This window comes from Myotis yumanensis, unplaced genomic scaffold (genome assembly GCF_028538775.1).
Source record: "Myotis yumanensis isolate MYYU_CA2020_CCGP unplaced genomic scaffold, mMyoYum1.0.hap1 SCAF_4, whole genome shotgun sequence".
Classification (NCBI taxonomy): domain Eukaryota; kingdom Metazoa; phylum Chordata; class Mammalia; order Chiroptera; family Vespertilionidae; genus Myotis; species Myotis yumanensis.
Window position 1 is genome coordinate 29,226,707 of NW_027223755.1, and position 16,727 is coordinate 29,243,433.

Consider the following 16,727-nt stretch of genomic DNA (forward strand, 5'->3'; position numbering starts at 1 on the left):
CTTTCATGTATTTAGGAAATGAAAGCACATTCCAAGATGTTTATGCATCAAGTTGTTAACTTCCTATAGAAAGAACTTCCATATTTTCTTTTTATTTCTTTCCCTTTTTTACGTTATTTTTATAGTTGACACTATTACAGATGTCCCTGTTCCCCCTCTCCCTACTCCCACCTTGGCCACCTCCTCCTAGCCTCTGCCCTCCTTCCCTCTGGCCCTCACCACACGTGTCTGTGTCTGTGGGTTATGCATATATAGAACCCCCATGTTTTCTGAAATGCACCAGCAAGCTTTAGACATTTCACACTGCGATGTGGCTCAAAGAACCACCAAAACGCATCTCCTCAGAGCCAGTGATGGTGCGGAGCAGCGGTCAGTGAGGCTGGCTTCTCCGGTCAAGAGGCTGCACTGCTAACCACTTTCTGAGGCCACTCCTCCGTGGAGCCCACGGGGGCTCCGTGGAAACTTGGTCACAGGTCCTGCAGCGCAAACACACTCTCCCTGCAATCCCCATGCCACAGGGCTAAGTGCAACCAAGAACAGCTCTTTGGGAAGAAAAAGAAAAGGAATGATATTTCTATGCATTGCAGGTCCGTATTTGTTCATGGCATAAAACCTGGAAGAAGCCAACTATTTGGGTGTTTTTGTTAAGTTTCAATACATCGGAAGGAAAGTGCACCAGTGTCAAGCCGAGGGTTCAAGAAACATTTTGCAAAACAAAACAAAAAGGAAAAAGGTGTCCTGATGCTTTTAAAAATTCAAATATTTATTCAATTAGTAACTGCACAATGTGCAGGTGTGAAGACGAGGCGCATGAGCCAGGACCCAGGACCTCACAGCGCGATAGTCAGGGAGTCCTGGTTGGAGTTCAGACAGGACAGAGCCCTGGAGGGGCAGCCCCACACAGCGTCCTCAGTGGCAGCCCCAGCGGACAGCAGTCTCAGAGCCGTTCACCCCCAGGCCGGCGCCCTGGAGTTTAGAGGAGTGCCCAGCTCAGCTGTCAGAGAGCCTCTGCTTCCTGCATGAGTCATGAATTTATAGTAAAGTCATAGTAGGTTCATAGAGTAAAAACTGGAAGCTAAGCCTCCAGTTACCCAGATTTGCAAATAACTCTGACTTGAAGTTGGCCTGTCAGTCATCATCACCTTCAACTTCCTCACAAATCAATCTGGAGGAGCAGAGGGACCAGCAGGGCCGTGGCTGTAAGAAAACTACAAGTGTCTGGGTTGTCAGGAGAGCACCCCCATCCGAGGCGGGGGCCCATCTTCGCGCTCCATGGCACCCCGTCTTGCCCGGGCTACACCCAGTCCTCACGGCCACAGCTACCCACTAGCCTGCTCCCGCTTGACCACCCACCACTGCTCATTTGTGAGATGGTTGGTGGCTCTGGTGGCTGTGAGGAAAGCGCTGGCTATTCTCAAACTTCTCTTTACAAAAAGATTGGGCGCCTGAAAATGCCAGAAGCTATCCTAAAAGGTCCAAACGTGACTTCCTCGCAAACACAAGCGCACCGTGCTCCCTGACAGCTGCTGCGGCCAGCGCTGCCCCACATGCCGCCACCGCCAGCCTCCCACCCTCCGGGAAGGACTCGCTCTCCCCACACCTCACCAGGAGCTCCACCATTCACACCGCAGAGCAAATGTTCGGTTGTGCGGTTTTCTTTGTTTCTTCTTTTGTTTGTTTATGTTTTGAGACAAGGTTGGACTGACAGGCAAGTTTTCAGAATAGTACAAAGCACCCCAAATATCCTTTCCTGGAGACGCCTTCCAGTTTTATATACTGTTCCACTAACATCCCTTTAGCCTGGGGTCTGGGCTGCTGTCCCCCCCACCCTCGCTCTGTTCCCATCCATCTAAAGTCCATCCTTGATCCATCCTTGACTTCCATGACCTTGACTTGAAACATTATAGCAAGTTATTTTTCAGACTGCCTCTCAGTTTGGGTTTGTTGGGTGTTTCCTCATGATTATTCACCTTCAGTAGAAATATGGCAGAAGTGGCCGTGTGCTCTTCTCATGCACGATGCCAGCTATTCCTTTATTGGTGGGGTCAAATTTGATCACTTAGGACAGTGTGTGCTGGGTTTCTCCACTCTAAGTTTTTTACTTTTGTAATTCATTTGTATATTGTTGGGAGATAGCCCAAGACTACGAAAATCCCACTTCTCATCCCACTTGAAGCACTAATTTTAGCACTGTTGATGGTTCTTGCCTGAATTGTTACTACAATGGTTACCAAATGGTGAGTTTATAATTCACCTCTTCTACTTACAGTCCTCTGTCTAGAATCCTGTCTCCTGTCTATTAGTCAGCAGTTTACTGTAAGGAGGAGCTTTCTCTGATCAGTGTGGACTATGGAATCCTATTTTATTCACTGGGTTGAATCCATTATCCTTCCTCCTGTTAATGTTGAAATTGGCCCAGATGTGGCCAGTGCAGCCCCTTCTGATGGCTCTGTGTCCCATGACATCCCCATGACAATCCGAACACAGCCTTGCTTTCTGGCCTGAATGTTCTAAGCTTCTCTTGTACTTTCCCTGCCCCAACTCCGGAAGGAGACAAACAAACAAACAACAACAAAAAAAGCACCCTTGTTCCTTTTAATGAATGGTGTCTATATACCAAGGTCTGAATGTGAGTTGTGCTCACTGAAACTGGTGTCACTGCTCCCAGACCTCCTCAGTGGACAGAGCTAGAACACACTGACATTTTATACACACAAATTTATGTCTATATCCACATATGTCAAAATCCATGATTTCACATCAATACCTGCAACTCCAACTCAACACCACAGGATTCAGTATAAAGTGAAATTATTTTTCCTTTAGTATTTGGTGGAAATTGCTTTAAAACTATTTGGGCTTAGATTATCTTTGTGGAAGATTTATAACTGATTTGGCTTCTTTAATGGTCATATGACTATTAAGGTTTTTATTCTTCAATCAATTTTAATAAGCTGTATTTCTAGGAATTTACTCATTTATGTTTTCAAATTTATTGGCATGAATTTGTTCATAGTAGCTTCAAAGTATCTTTGAAATATTTCCATCTTTTACCATTGTGTCCCTTCAACATTCTTGACACTTTCTCTTTCCTCCTTCATCAGTCTCACCAGATCTTTGCAAAATAACTCTATTGTATGTTTCTTTTCTATTTCACGAACATCTTCTTTATTATTTGTTTTCTTTGAATCTCTTTTTGTTTGTTATGCTTTTCTAAAATCAAAACTACTAAACTGAATGCTTAGGCCATAAAATTTCAGCCTTCTTTTATATAAACACTTAAAGTTATTTATTTCTAAGTATTGTGTTAGTTGTATCCCACACATTTTGATTTGTAAATATTTTCTAAATTCCACATTTTCTTCTTTGAACTATGAGTTACTTGCAAGAGTGTTAATTTCCAAATATGAGGGTTTTCAAGTCATCTTTTCATTATTGATTGCTAGCATAATTGCATTGAGGCCTTACCATGTATTATTGATTTTGTCTGTTGAAATTTATTGGGACTTGCTTTATTTACCAATCTGTTTTCAATACATTTACAAGTTCCATGTGGGCTTGAAAAGATGTAAATTCTGTAGTTTCAGACTATAGTGGTTAATGTATACCCATTAAATTAAGCCTTTTTTGCATTGTTCAAATAGCCTATAATCTTTACTGATTTTTATTTATTTGATCTATTAAATACTGAGAGAATTATTTAACCTCTTTCTTTCTGATGATGAATTCATGTATTATTCTTCCTTATAGTTCTGTTGATTTTTGTTTTGATTTTTGAGGTTAGGTTATTAAAAGCACACAAATTTAAAATTATTTTATCTGCTTGATGAAATGAACGTTCTAATCATTATGTAAGGACACATGATTTCCAGTAATGTTTGTTACCCCAAAATTGATTTTTTGACATTAATGTGGTTTCATCAGATTTCTTCTGGTTAGGATCTCTCTACCCTCTCACTGCCCTATCCTGTGGCCTCTGTGAACACACATAGCTGTCCACCATTATAACCCCGGCTGCTAGTTGGCATGTTGTAGTTAGTAACATGCTTGGAATTTTGTGCTTTCTATTCGCTCCACCCTTTTCATATCTTTTTTTTTTTCTCCTTTCTTGTCCTTTCTTTTGGTTGATTACATTTCTCATTCCACTTTTCTCTCTCCACTAGTTTGAAAGTTGAATCCTATTTCTCTTGTCTTGATGATTATCATGGAAATTTTATAATTAGCTAATCAACCTCCAAAGGTAATTAATACAAGAATTGTGGGAGTAACACAAATCTCCTGCTCCAAATATATATGCTCTCATGGCTGGAATTTGTTTCTCTTTGCTCTTCCAATGTATTAGTGGTGTTGCTTCATATAATTGGGGCCTGATGTACCCACAGTCAGTACCTTCTGATCTTCCTTCCTCCTTGCATCTCAGATCCACCACCTGGAATTCCCTTCCTTCACAATCCTCTTTAATGACGTTCTCCTTGGGTTCTCAGCTTCACTTAGCTTGTTCTCTGAGTATTCCTTAATGTTACGCTGGCTCATCAACATATTTTCAAAGGTTTCAGATATTTTCTTGTATTTGGGGCTCTTATACTGGTAAGCAGGAGGACTGACTAGTTACATCTCTGCTAGACCCTGAATGCCAGGGGCGGGACTATGGCTCTTCTGCTTACTTGCGTTATCACAGGTTGCTAATGCAGAACTCTTTCGGTCTGAATTCTGGCTGAGGCCCCGAGACAACAGGTGCCAACTACAGTGAGATTCCAGGTGACACGGGCAGGGCTGAAAAGCTTCTGGATCTGCCCACCTGCCATGGGGGTGAAGCAGACCCATCCAGCCCAGGTGCCTAGGGAACCAGGGCCATCCGGTCAGGGCTGCAGGACAGACGTGTGTGGAATTGGGTGACAGAGGCTGAGCACAAAGAATCACAGGGACAGGAGGACAGTTTCAACCACAGGGCACGTGAAGAATGGGGGGACAGTGCTGTCACAACGGGAAGAATCTCCAGATTTTGTAATCTTTCCCTTCTCCGTTGTGTTTACTGAGATGGCTCCCCTCTCCTTGGCACTTCTCTCCCGGGCATCAGGAGCACACATCTGTTTCCCCCAATGATGCTCCCATCTGTGTGACTCGCTGGGGACGCCAGCAACGTGCCAGACCTGCGTGGACAGTGGACCCTCTGTCATCTGTGCGAGCTGCTTCTCCCTGCCGAGTGGGCACTGGTCCTTATCCTGAATGAGTGGGCGCTCAGGGAGGGTGGCCTAATTGACCACTCAGCCTAAGAAAGCGGGGGAGGGGCTTCTTGGACCCACATATGCAGGGTCCACATGTCCTGGAAGGGACCCCTCTACACTCCAGCCCCACCTAGGGGGTCCTCAGGCTTCTCCTCTACCCACCTTCCCCCACATCGTCCCTCTCGTGAATGGTGAGATTTACGAATGGAAAACTCTGCTCTTGGGTACAAGCAGAGGGTTTATAACTCGGAAGCACCGTCCCTTTGCTCTGTGCAAAAACCAGTAAAATAAAATAAAGTAATCCCGCTGCCTTTTAAAAATTCATGAAAGTCAACACTAAACATTACTGGAAATTTTCAGGTCATTGTTACCCTTTGAAGATGAAACTTTCCAGTTCATGTCCTTCCCAAAGGTGACTTTTTATAGAAGCGGTAATGAAATTAATTCACCCACTTCTGAGTCAGGAAGCACAGATTAAGATCCAATTTTTATAGCTTGGCTTTTTTCTAACTACTCAGTGGAAATGAATTGAGGCAAGCGTTTAGAATTTTCTCTAAAATGTACACCTTGGGAAGCCTTGATAGAAAGGGTGCGCTGGCGGAACCAGGTTTGTTATTTCACTCGGTGGTGACAGTCTCGACGCTCCCACAGCGTCTCTGTGAGCCAGGCCGGCCTGCAGCGGAGCAGGGAGCTGCCTCCCAGGCTCAGGCAGGGGCCCTGAGGGCTGCCACTGGGGGCTGTGGGGTCGGCGTGACATGGGACTGTCACTCTGCTTCTGGTTAAAAACTAGGCATTCAGGTGGACACCTGGACAGTCGTCTGGACTCCTGGGAACAGCAGTCTTTCCAAGACTGCCCACCCTGGCCTGGCTGGGCACAGCTGGACTGGTCCAGACAGGGAGTGCCGGGTCCCTCCCAATCTCCGGGCCGGAGGTCTGGTCTTCGTGGGTGTGCCAGTGGAGGAGGGTGAACTGACCACCCCATCGGGCTGCCCCCAACCTGCCTGAGCTGTCCAAACAGCCCAGTAGCTGCAGCCATAAAACAGGTGCTTCCCAGAGGCAGGTCTGGCGCCCCATGCGATGGCGCGCTGTCGTTCTGTGTGACTTCCTCCACTTCTTCATCACATCACAGCCCTCCTGGAAAAGCACAGTCGTCCTGCACAACCTGATAAGGCTCCAGGACACCGCAGCAAACTGACCTCAGCACCAGGCGTGGGACCGGGGCCTGGTGAGGGGACAGGGCCTTGCTGAGGGGAGACTCGGGCACCGGGACATGGGCACGTGCCCCCCACAGCCTCAGGCCAGGCAGAGGGTTCTGAGGGCTGGCGTGTGTCTGCAGCACGTGCTCTGCGTCTGCAGGGCTTCTGGGTCCTCCCTCCAGGGACTCTCAGCTCCGTGAACACAGCCCTCTGGCCCAGCAGTCAGGGCACAGTAACATCTACTGTCCAGGTTCTCAGAGTCAGGCAGCTTTTCCGATGAGACGCAATTCCTTCTTTCCGTCACCGGTCCCCCAGCAGGCTTCCTGCGCTGCCTGGGGGGTGCTGCCCCCACCCCCGCAGTCTGCTCAGCCCCGATTGTATAAATTACTGTGCAATGTGTGGTTATAACACTCATACGTGAGGAACGATGTGACGATTTTAACAAGTACTGGACTAATTGGAACTATCTACCCAGCAGCCCCGGCTCAGCTGGGTCCAGGACAAGGAGCCTGAAGCCCCACACCCAGACGACAGCAGCGCTGCGAAGTTTTCTCGGCTGTTGCACACATTTAAGTTTTTCCTATTTATAAAATCGATACATTTTGGTATGAAATTAAAATCCCTGGAAAGTGAAACAAAACCCCTGGAACGTTTCCATTCAGAGATTCCTGCTGCTAACACATTCGCGTGTTCAACTCCAGGGCACTGGGGCCGGCCAGGGCCTGCGGGAGGTGGGGGAGGGGGGGATGGCGAGGAGACCCCCACTGCAGGGTCAAGGGACAATGCTGAGTGTTAATGCCATTCGGGCGCCCTCTCCAGCGTCCCCACAGCCAACGCCCTTTACAAGGGCCATGTGAGGTGCCTGGAGCCAGCAGGGCCCCTGTGGCAGCGGTCACACACACCCACGATGGACCCTCCTCCCTGAAGGGACACAGGAGGGCCAGTGGGAGGCCTGGATAGGGCCCTGACTCCAAGTAAGAAAGCTGCCACACCGGGTCTCCTCCAAGCCCCCGGACCCGGCGGCCAGTGCCGGGCCCACACAGGACCTGGAACCACGCTCTCGAGTCCCCTCGGAAGCCCCACTGGCGGTGACTATTGATTTTTAACTTTGAAAGAGTGTGATTCAAAACCACTTGAATGGACATCACTTTCAGCTTCTGATTGGAATACAGAAGCCTGAAGCCCCTCACTCCACCTCACAACAAAGCACCGAGAGAAATTTTCAAGTTTGCAAGTTTTTGTGGGCTCATCAGAGACCCGAGGTCCCAGGGCAACTAGTAACCCAAAACGAAAGGAAATAAAGGCACTTCCGGGACCGACAGGACATGAGCCTGATACTGTGGACACCGCGAAGGAGAATCCAGACTCGACTCAGACGATTCTGAATGTGGGCCCAGAACCCAGTCAGAGAACCCAGGGCCCTGGCAGTTATAAAGGTTGGAGACGGGAACCCGCTGTTGCTGCTTCTCCAGGAACCCCGGGGTGCTCACAGAGAAGAGGGGGCCGGGCGGCAATAGCTCAGCCCACATGCCTGTCTAAGGTGTCCACAGGCATGAGTATGGGGTGGGCACAGGCAGGTGGCCTGGGAGGCACGAGAATGCAGGGATACCTCAGAGGAGCCCCGGGCATGGCCGACACCTGAGCCACCAGCGCACGGACCACACCCAGCTCAGCACATCCCACGGCCATACAGCCTGTGTGCTCGGCCTCCTGGGGGCAGATGGCCCTTCCATGATGGGACGTCTCAGCATGGCTCGGCATCAGCCCCACACCACCACCACAGGGCCCATGTCCCGGAGCAGAGGGGGAACACAGATGGGTGGGCTTCACAAAGAGGCCGGGAGGAGCCGAGACCACCCATGCAGAGATCTCACACACAGAGTGGGGCCCTCAGAGGCCAGCAGTGGCCAGAGGGTTTGGGGCTCCCGCTCCGTGAGAGGAAATGAAGGCCAATGGGCCTATGGAGGAGGGATCGGTGATGCTGTCCAGCTGGAGTGCATGGCAGGCAGAGCTGAGTCCTCGGGAAAACGGCCTCCATCGCCAGGAGGAGCAGAGAAAGCTAGCCGTGGGCAGAGGCTGGGTCTCACCCCAGATACATCTCAGTACAAACGGCTCCCACTGCTGTGCAAAGTAGACAGACCTGGTTCACATGGTCCCAGGCCTCAGCCCTCACCCACTGTCCATCCTCACTGCAGCCCAAGGCGTTTTGTTGAGCAGAATGAAGAGCAACAAAAGTGGGCGGCAGGCAGAGCAGGAACTCTACAGTTTACTGCAGTCCCCAACCCTCCCTGTTGTCAACGCATGCCCGTTGACACATTTACCTTCCCTGCTCCTGAAGAAATATCCTAAGTTCATGATTTTGTAAGAAGTTCACCCTTAGTTCACTGGTAGTGGCAGTCACAGGGTTTAAGATAAGTGACAAGCACATTTCTTTCTCAGGGGCTGAGCCAGGCCACATGGAGAATAAGCATGACCTGGAGCACCAGGTGTGGGGAGCACAGCAGGCACCCAGCACAGCAAAGCAACCACAGGAGGCCGGCCACCCAGCTCACTGCAGTCAACAGCAGGACACGAAGCAGCTCCGCCTGGTCCCGGGAGCCCTGGGTTTGTGAGGAAGCCCCAAGGCCCTGGCAGGGAGGGAGGCCAAGGGTTGGCGGAGGGGGGCGGGGGGGGGGGGGGGGACTGGCTCTGCCCCTCCCATCAGAGCTGTCTGGTTTGGCCGTCAGCGAATCCTCCTCTAAATGGTCACACAGGCCATGAGGCACAAACTGTCCATCCAGCAAAGAGGGTGAACCCAGGTGAGACCCAGCTGGGCACAGGTGGGCACAGGTGAGAGTCCTACCTTGGAAGAAGCTCTTCACCCTGAGGTAACTGACGCTGAGACGCAGGACCGAGAGCTTGTCCAGCTTGGAGACAACGTCTGGTGGAAAGGGCAGCAGGCTGGCCAGGTGGTCCAGCTCGGCGTTGAGGCGGTCGCGGTGCCGCTTGGAAGGGTTCGACTTCTCAGCCCCCACAGAAGGCTTCCTGTGGGGAAACAACCAGTCAGACTGGGGTGACTCTGCCAAAGTCCATGGACCACACAGGTGGAGACCTGTCCCTGCTTAGAATGGAGCTGCCGCCAGGGAAAAGAAGTGCTGAAGCAAACTAAAACTCACCCATTCCTGAAAAGGTTCGTGCTAAGAATCTGAAACTGCACCTCAGTGACTCTATCTCATTACGGGGAGGAAGGAACAGAGAGATGAAGATCAGGTAGCCTGAGAACCTGGCTCAGTACAAGCTGTGTGACTCCAGCATGGTTCTTGACCTCTCTGTGCTAACTTTCCCAGAAGTGGGAGAAAGGCAGCTGGCTCTAGTCTAGGCTGTATCTGCTCAGCCTCGTTCAGTAATTCCTGTGTCTAAACACGTGGCCTTCTTAGGACCTGGATTCCTTGCCCTGCAGTCCAGGTGCAAGTGGCCTCTCTGGGCCTCAGTTTCTCCTCTACACAGCAGGGCTGAAAGGGATGAGGGGAGAATAACTGAAGACCCTGGACACTGTGTGCTGTCCCACCTACCCCTCCAAGGCCTGAAGTCAAGGGCTGTGCCTCCGTGCAGGTGGCGGGGCCCTGGCTGCTTTCTCCCCTTGCCCCATAATAGACCAGCTGGCCCCTCAAGGGGGTGTCCCTTGTCTACCCTCCCTCACCCCAGGCCCCCACCTGCCTCACAGTGACCTCCCTCATCTGCCCCTCTGGTCCCCAGGATGACAGTGTCCTTCTTCTGACCCTACTTCCCACCTCACAGAACAGCTTCTCCCCCTTGTTCTTCCTAGATGTCGCCACAGGAAACCTTCTGCCCCTAAATGGCCGCTAAAGCTGCTGGGAGGGGCGCTGGCTCCAGGGCTGACCCCCCCTCCCCCGCCCCCAGGGCTCCCGCTGCCTCTAGGGGCTGGAGTCTCTTGTCCAGAAGTTCCTATTTTCCTAAGTGTGTTCACTTGTAAGCACACAGATAGCGGATAGCGGGCCTTAAACAGTCCGTCCTCTTTGTTCTGTCTACAGAGCTGTCCCCTGTGCTGTCTGAGGGCCTCGGCCACAAGACCCACGGCAGGACCTGCAGCCCCAACTCCAGAGTCACTTTTTTGGTTGAGATATAATTCATACAACGTTAAACTAACTGACTTAACTGCCATCTGCTCTCCCTCTCCATGCATTTGCCTGTTTGGGACATTTCACATCAATGGAACCGTACAATGTGAGACTTGGTGTCTGGCTTCTTTCACTGAACATCATGTGTTTAAGAGTCATCCGTGGTGTAGCATCTATCAGGACTTGTTCTTTTTAAGGCTGAATAATGTTCCTCCGCATGGATTTACCACGCTTAGTTCATCCCCTCGCCGGCCCAGGCACATCTGAGTCACTTCCGCCGGTGGGTATTGTGAATATGCTGCACAGACACCAGTTTTCACATGTGTGTTCCGTTCCTCTGGGCATAAACCCAGCAGTGGAGTAACTGGCTTGATATGTACTTCTATGTTTAACTTTTTGAAAAACTTCCCAACTGTTCCCACGAGGGCCACACCACTTCATACACCCAGCAGGAGGGGCTCAGCTGCTCCACATCCTGCCCACACTTGTGATTTCCCCTCTTATTCTAATAGACATTCTCATGGGTGTAAAGTGGTATCTCAATGCGCTTTCGTTCGCTTGCACTTAGTGAGCCATGATGTTGCGCATCTGTTCATGCGTTTGCTGGCAATTTGTGTATCTTCTTTGGGAAATGTCTACTCAATTCCTTTGCCCATTTTTAATTGGGTTATTTGTCTTCTTATTGTTGAGTTATAGGAGGTCTTTATATATTCTACATGTAAGTCTCTTAGTAGATATGTAATTTTTAAATATTTTCTCCTATATCTTTGGTTATCTTTTCATTTTCTGCCCTTCCTTCCTTCCTTCCTTCCTTCTTTCCTTCCTTCCTTCCTTCCTCTCTTTCTTTCTCTTTCTTTCCCTCCCTCCCTCCCTCCTTTCCTTCTCTCTCTCTCTCTCTCTCTCTCTCTCTCTCTCTCTCTCTCTCTTTCTTTCTTTTCTCTTGGTCTTAATAAGGCCTCTACCCCAAAGTTACTAACACCACTAGGCACAACATAAGTACACAAGAGACTTCGTGATAAACCGAGCAGTCTCCAATGTGGACTGAGAAAAGGCCCACACTGTCAGTGAAAGACCCCAGAGGTAACCCCAGAAATAGGGCAGCATCAAGGGCAGGTGTGGAGTCAGAGAAGAGGAGAGATGCTGGGTAATGGGCAGGAAGCCCAGGCTCAAATCTCACCTCTGTGTAGACCTGGGGGAGCAGTTGCCCAGAAGGTTCGTGCTAAGGTTCGTGAAAAGGTTCCCCGTAATGAGATAGGTGACCACCTGTCTCCTCAGAGAGCATGTATCTGAGAATGAGCTGAGCATGACTATTCTCCCACCCCCACCTCCATGGGGCACCTGGGGGTCAGGCTGAAGAAATGGGTATCTGAAGAGCTTGGCAATCATCACTCTGTTCCTTCAGAATACCTGGCTGCCCCCGATGCAGTTCCTCTACCTATCCCAGCTCCAAGGGCCAGGAACTGCCCATCCACATCCAGGTGGGTGAGAACGGATGGGATAAGGGACATGTGGAGGATGCTCCAATCCCCTAGGACAGAGACTCAGCAGAAAGTGGTGGGGCCAAGGGACCCGGCACCACCAGCAGGAGGAGCAGTGCAGGAGGAGCCCCGGCCAGCTCAGATGGAAGGAGAGTTACAAAGGAAGCAGTGACACCAAAAATGTGAACTTCTTAGAATAAATCTAGCAAAAGACATCCCAGACACCTAAACTGAAACCATAAAATATTGCTGAGAAAAAATTTAAAAGACCTCAGTAACTGAAAAGAAATACCATGTTCATGGATTGGAAGACTCCATATTGTTAAGGTGGCAATGCTCCCCTAAGCTGATCTATAGATTCAATGTGATGCAATCAAAATTCCAACAGGCCTTCCTACAGAAATTGACAAGTTGATTCTAAATTTGCATAGAAATGAAAAGGACCTAGAACAACCCATTAAAAAAGAGGAACGAAGTTGGAGGACTTATCCTATTGATTTTAAGCCTTCTCTAAAGCTACAATATTCAAGATGGATTTGATATTAGAGACAAGATAGAAACATAATGGAACAAAATAGTCTAGAAACAAACGCACATATATTTGGGCAATTCATTTGATAAAGATACTAAGGCAATTTAATAGGGAAAGAAAAGTCCTTTTAATAAATGGTGCTGATTAACTGGACATCCATGAAAACAAGTGAACATCAACCCTCACCTCACACTACACCCCACAATTAACTCAGAAGGGACCACAGACCTGAATCTACCTCCTACAGTATAACTCTACAAGAAAACATGTGAGAACATCTCAGTGACCCTGGGCGGCCCAGATTTTTAGAGCACACACACAAAATCATAAAAGAAAAAAAACTGATGGTTGATCTTCACGAAAAATGTTGAAATGTCTTTTGAAAGTCACCTTCACAAAGATCAAAAGGGAAACCCTAGATAGGAAAAATGGTATTCCCAAGAGCTTGTATCCAGACACGCAAAGAAGTGCTACAGCTCAGTGAAAAGACAACCCAGTAAGATAGGCACATTGTTTAAGCAGACACTTCACCGGAGAAGGCGTGTGGCTGGCAAATAAGCACCGGACAGGTCCTCCACACCTGCAGTCCCTGGGGAGAGGCAGGTGAGCACCACAGCACCGACAGAATGGCTGACGCCAAGGGGACGGTGTCCCAGCCGGGGACAGAGGGCAGAGCAGCCAGGACTGCCGCCCAGATGTAAACAGTGCAACTGCTTCGGAAACAGTTTGGTGGTTTCTTAAGAAGCTAAACACTCACCCCCTATGTGACTCAGCGATTCCACTCCTAGGTATTTATTCAAGAGAAATAAAAGCACATCCACACCAAGACCCACACACATTTAATGTTGCAGCAGCTTCAGTCGCAAAGGCCCTACACTGGGACCAGCCCGGGTGTCCGTCTGCACGCGAATAAACGGACGTGGGGTTCCCATCTGGGGCACGACACTGATGCACAAATTATGGAGGCATCTCAAAGTCGCCTGCCCAGGGAAGGAGCGTGTGATTACATCTATAGAAACCTCCAAGAAATGCAGGCCAGTCTGCGGGAAAGAGGCATCAGAGGCTGCCGGGACGAGGTACAGGAAGGAATGACAGGGAGACTCTGGGAGTGACAGGCGTGTCTGTGACCTTGGTTCCAGTGACGTTTTCACGGGTGTTTACGTAGGTTAAAACCGATCGGACAGTGCACTTTAAAATTCATTTTTTCATATATTTTTTATTCATTTCAGAGAGGAAGGGAGATAGAGAGAGAAACATCAATGATGAGAATCATTGATTGCCTCTTGCACGCCCCCTACTGAGGATTGAGCCCGCAATCCGGGCATGTGCCCTTGATGGGAATCGAACCCAGGACCTTTCAGTCCTCAGGCGGACACTCTATCCACTGAGCCAAACCAGCTAGGGCTGGATGGTGCACTTTAAATCCATGCAGTCGAAGGTACTGCAGTTATAGCCCAATAAAGATGAAAAATTCAGACAACAGAAGGGAAGGTCCACCGCTCACTCCCCCTGTGAGCTCACACCCCGCTGCTCCCAGAAGCCCTGGGGACCCAACAGCACCCAGGTCTACTCCCTGCATCCAGCCCGAGGAAGCCTCTGAGGAGCAGGTTCTGCCCAGGAGCCGGACACTCATGAGTCCAGGCAAATGCTCTCTCCTCTGTCCGCCCCATGCTCCACGACTTTCTCACCCACACCTTCCAGGAGGAAGATGGGCACCCACAGATCCATCACCCACCCCAAAGGGCAGGGCCAGACCAAAGCCCCACAGCCCTCTGGCCTGGCAAGGAGGCTGAGGCCACAGCTGGAATACAGGGATGTAGCTCACACCCGAGGAGGGGCTGTGGGCTCGGGTGCCCTGCATTCAAACATCAAAAACAGAAGTCGTCTGGCCCCCAGTTTCCTGGAACATGTCCCTGTGGAGATGCTCGGCATGCATGCACACACCCAGCTGCTCCCCATGAGCGTCCTGAATCCGAGTCTAAAATGCTCGCTGCCGCTTACATCAGGGAGGAAGGACTGATTATTCAATAACAGTGTTAATAACAACATTCAAACTTTTTTTTAAAGGAATCCATAAAAGTAGAGAAGAAATATTTGCAAAATTCTCTTATAAACATGAAACATTTCTAATGATGATGTAAAATTAACCACAAAGGAAAAGATTAATGCATTCAACTTTATAAAAATTAAATGTTTCTGCATGGCAAAGAACACCATAACTAAATTAAAACTGGGGAAAAGTATTTGAAACACACTCAAGAATTAGTCTCCCTGACATACAAGCTCCTAAGGATCAAGAAGCACAGAAACATTAACAACTTAATAGAAAAATGAGCAAAAGTTATCAACACAGTTCGCAGAGATGGAAATGCAATGGCTCTTAAACCTCACTGTGACTAGAGCATCCAAATACCAAAGCCTGAACCACACATGTGCCAGCTGGGGAAGAGGCACACCTTGAATGTGGGCAGTGTGGTGACCTGTCAGTAGTGGCACAGATGCCCACACCGCTGACTGAGCAGTCCCACATGAGGCATGAGTGTGCATGTTGGGCTGGGCCTTAATTTACCTTCTTGCAAGCTAATAACCTGCTACTGCTCCATGGTGCTGGCAGGAGGCACAAGTCTGCGCCTTCTGCCTTGCCCTCACCCAGGTGCACATCGCTCCATTCTCCAGCCGCCTTCCCCTGCAGACCACGCCGTGCCTGTGTTCCTGGCACCCACCCCACCTAAGGCCTGTGGTGCCCTGAGGCCACAGGGGCCACACGACAGACTCAGGTGGCAAATCTGCTTGCCAAAGTCCAGCCTCACAGGCCTTTGCTGCCTCTCCTTGGGGCTGTGGAGCCACACTGCTGAGAACCTCACACAGAATCCTGCAGCTGCATGAGGCCAGGGGGCGGTCAAAGAACACAGACCCACACACAGGCTGCTGAAGGTGTGCACCCACACACACAGTCCACGCACATACACAGTCACTCAGAACTGTATTATACACATGCACACACAGCTGAATTACACACACACTCACACAGCTGAATTGCACACACAGCTGTATTACATACAGCAGTATTACACACACACTCACACAGCTGTATTGCACACACACACAGCTGTATTACACTCACACAGAGCCCCAGCAGATGGCGGACACCCGCAGGACCCCTGTTGGAGGAGCAGAGGTAGCCTGTGGGCCACTGGGATGCCACTCTCTGCTGACCCCCAGCAGGGCATCCCCTAAGCCCTGTTATTCCCGCAGCTACCACAGACCTCACACCTCTGTGGCCCAGAGCTCCACTGGGCCAGCCACAGGCAGGCGGAGGGACTGTGAGCAGTGGTGATGTGGTGGAAGGGGGCCTGGAGCCGCCTGTGGCGGGGGTTCTGGAAGATCCAGGCAGGGAGGATGAGCCCCCCACTCCTTCCATCTGTGGTGAGGCTCTCAAAGGAGCCCTGGGTGGGTCCCAACTGAGGACAGGGGGTCACCAGGGCACAGAGGGGGTTGGGTGCTCACCACTGACAGGGTGACATTGCAGCCCTCCATGGGGGCTTCTGGCCGAATAAGTGTCACTGGGCCTCACCTCACCTTCATCAAAGTCAGAGCAGCTGCAGCAGGCTCTACAGCAGCGGCCACCTACAGGCGGGCAGCGGCGGCCTCCTGCTGCGGGCCAGTGTGCACGCCCTGCCAGGCCTCCCAGGTCCCTCCATCCCTCAGGAAGCCGTGACCAAAACCTCTCCTGAAACTCACTTTGCCAGTGAAAGTGCACACACTGTCCCCCTTCATCGGTGACAACCAGTAGAAAAAGAAGGTAATACGTTACTGTTTCTGGACGGGCTTCCTTCTCTTCCTCCCTGCGTACATGCACTCCCCCGGCGGGATCATCTTCGGCCTGGAAAAGAAAGGAGCACCTGGTTGGTCATGTTGAAGAGGCCCCAGGGCCCCCCGACTCCCCACACCACCCAAGGCAGCAGTGTCAGCTGAGGTCCCTGTGCCGGGATCGAGGTGTCATGCTGCCCTGCACCCCCTGTACAGGGGTCCCAACTCCTCCATTGCCACTCGAGCAAGATGGCCCACGGCACTTCCAGCACAAGTCTGCACTGCCTGTGCCTCCTCTCACTCAGGGCACCCCGGCAACATCTCCCCTTCGATGGGCAGCATCACATTCCCAGCCTGGCCTGAGGACC

General features: G+C 50.3%; 1 protein-coding gene across 1 annotated transcript in view; it reads right to left on the reverse strand.

Annotated features, from left to right (window-relative positions):
- AHRR (aryl hydrocarbon receptor repressor) overlaps positions 1-16,425 on the reverse strand; it is a 60,696-nt gene extending 44,271 nt beyond the window's left edge. Inside the window, exons 1-2 of the mRNA XM_070411446.1 lie at positions 16,364-16,425; positions 9,264-9,445 (exon numbers count right to left, since the gene is read on the reverse strand). Of these exons, the coding sequence (XP_070267547.1) occupies positions 9,264-9,445; positions 16,364-16,425 (244 nt within the window). The remainder of the gene's footprint in view (positions 1-9,263; positions 9,446-16,363) is intronic.
- Between the last annotated feature and the right edge of the window lie 302 nt (positions 16,426-16,727).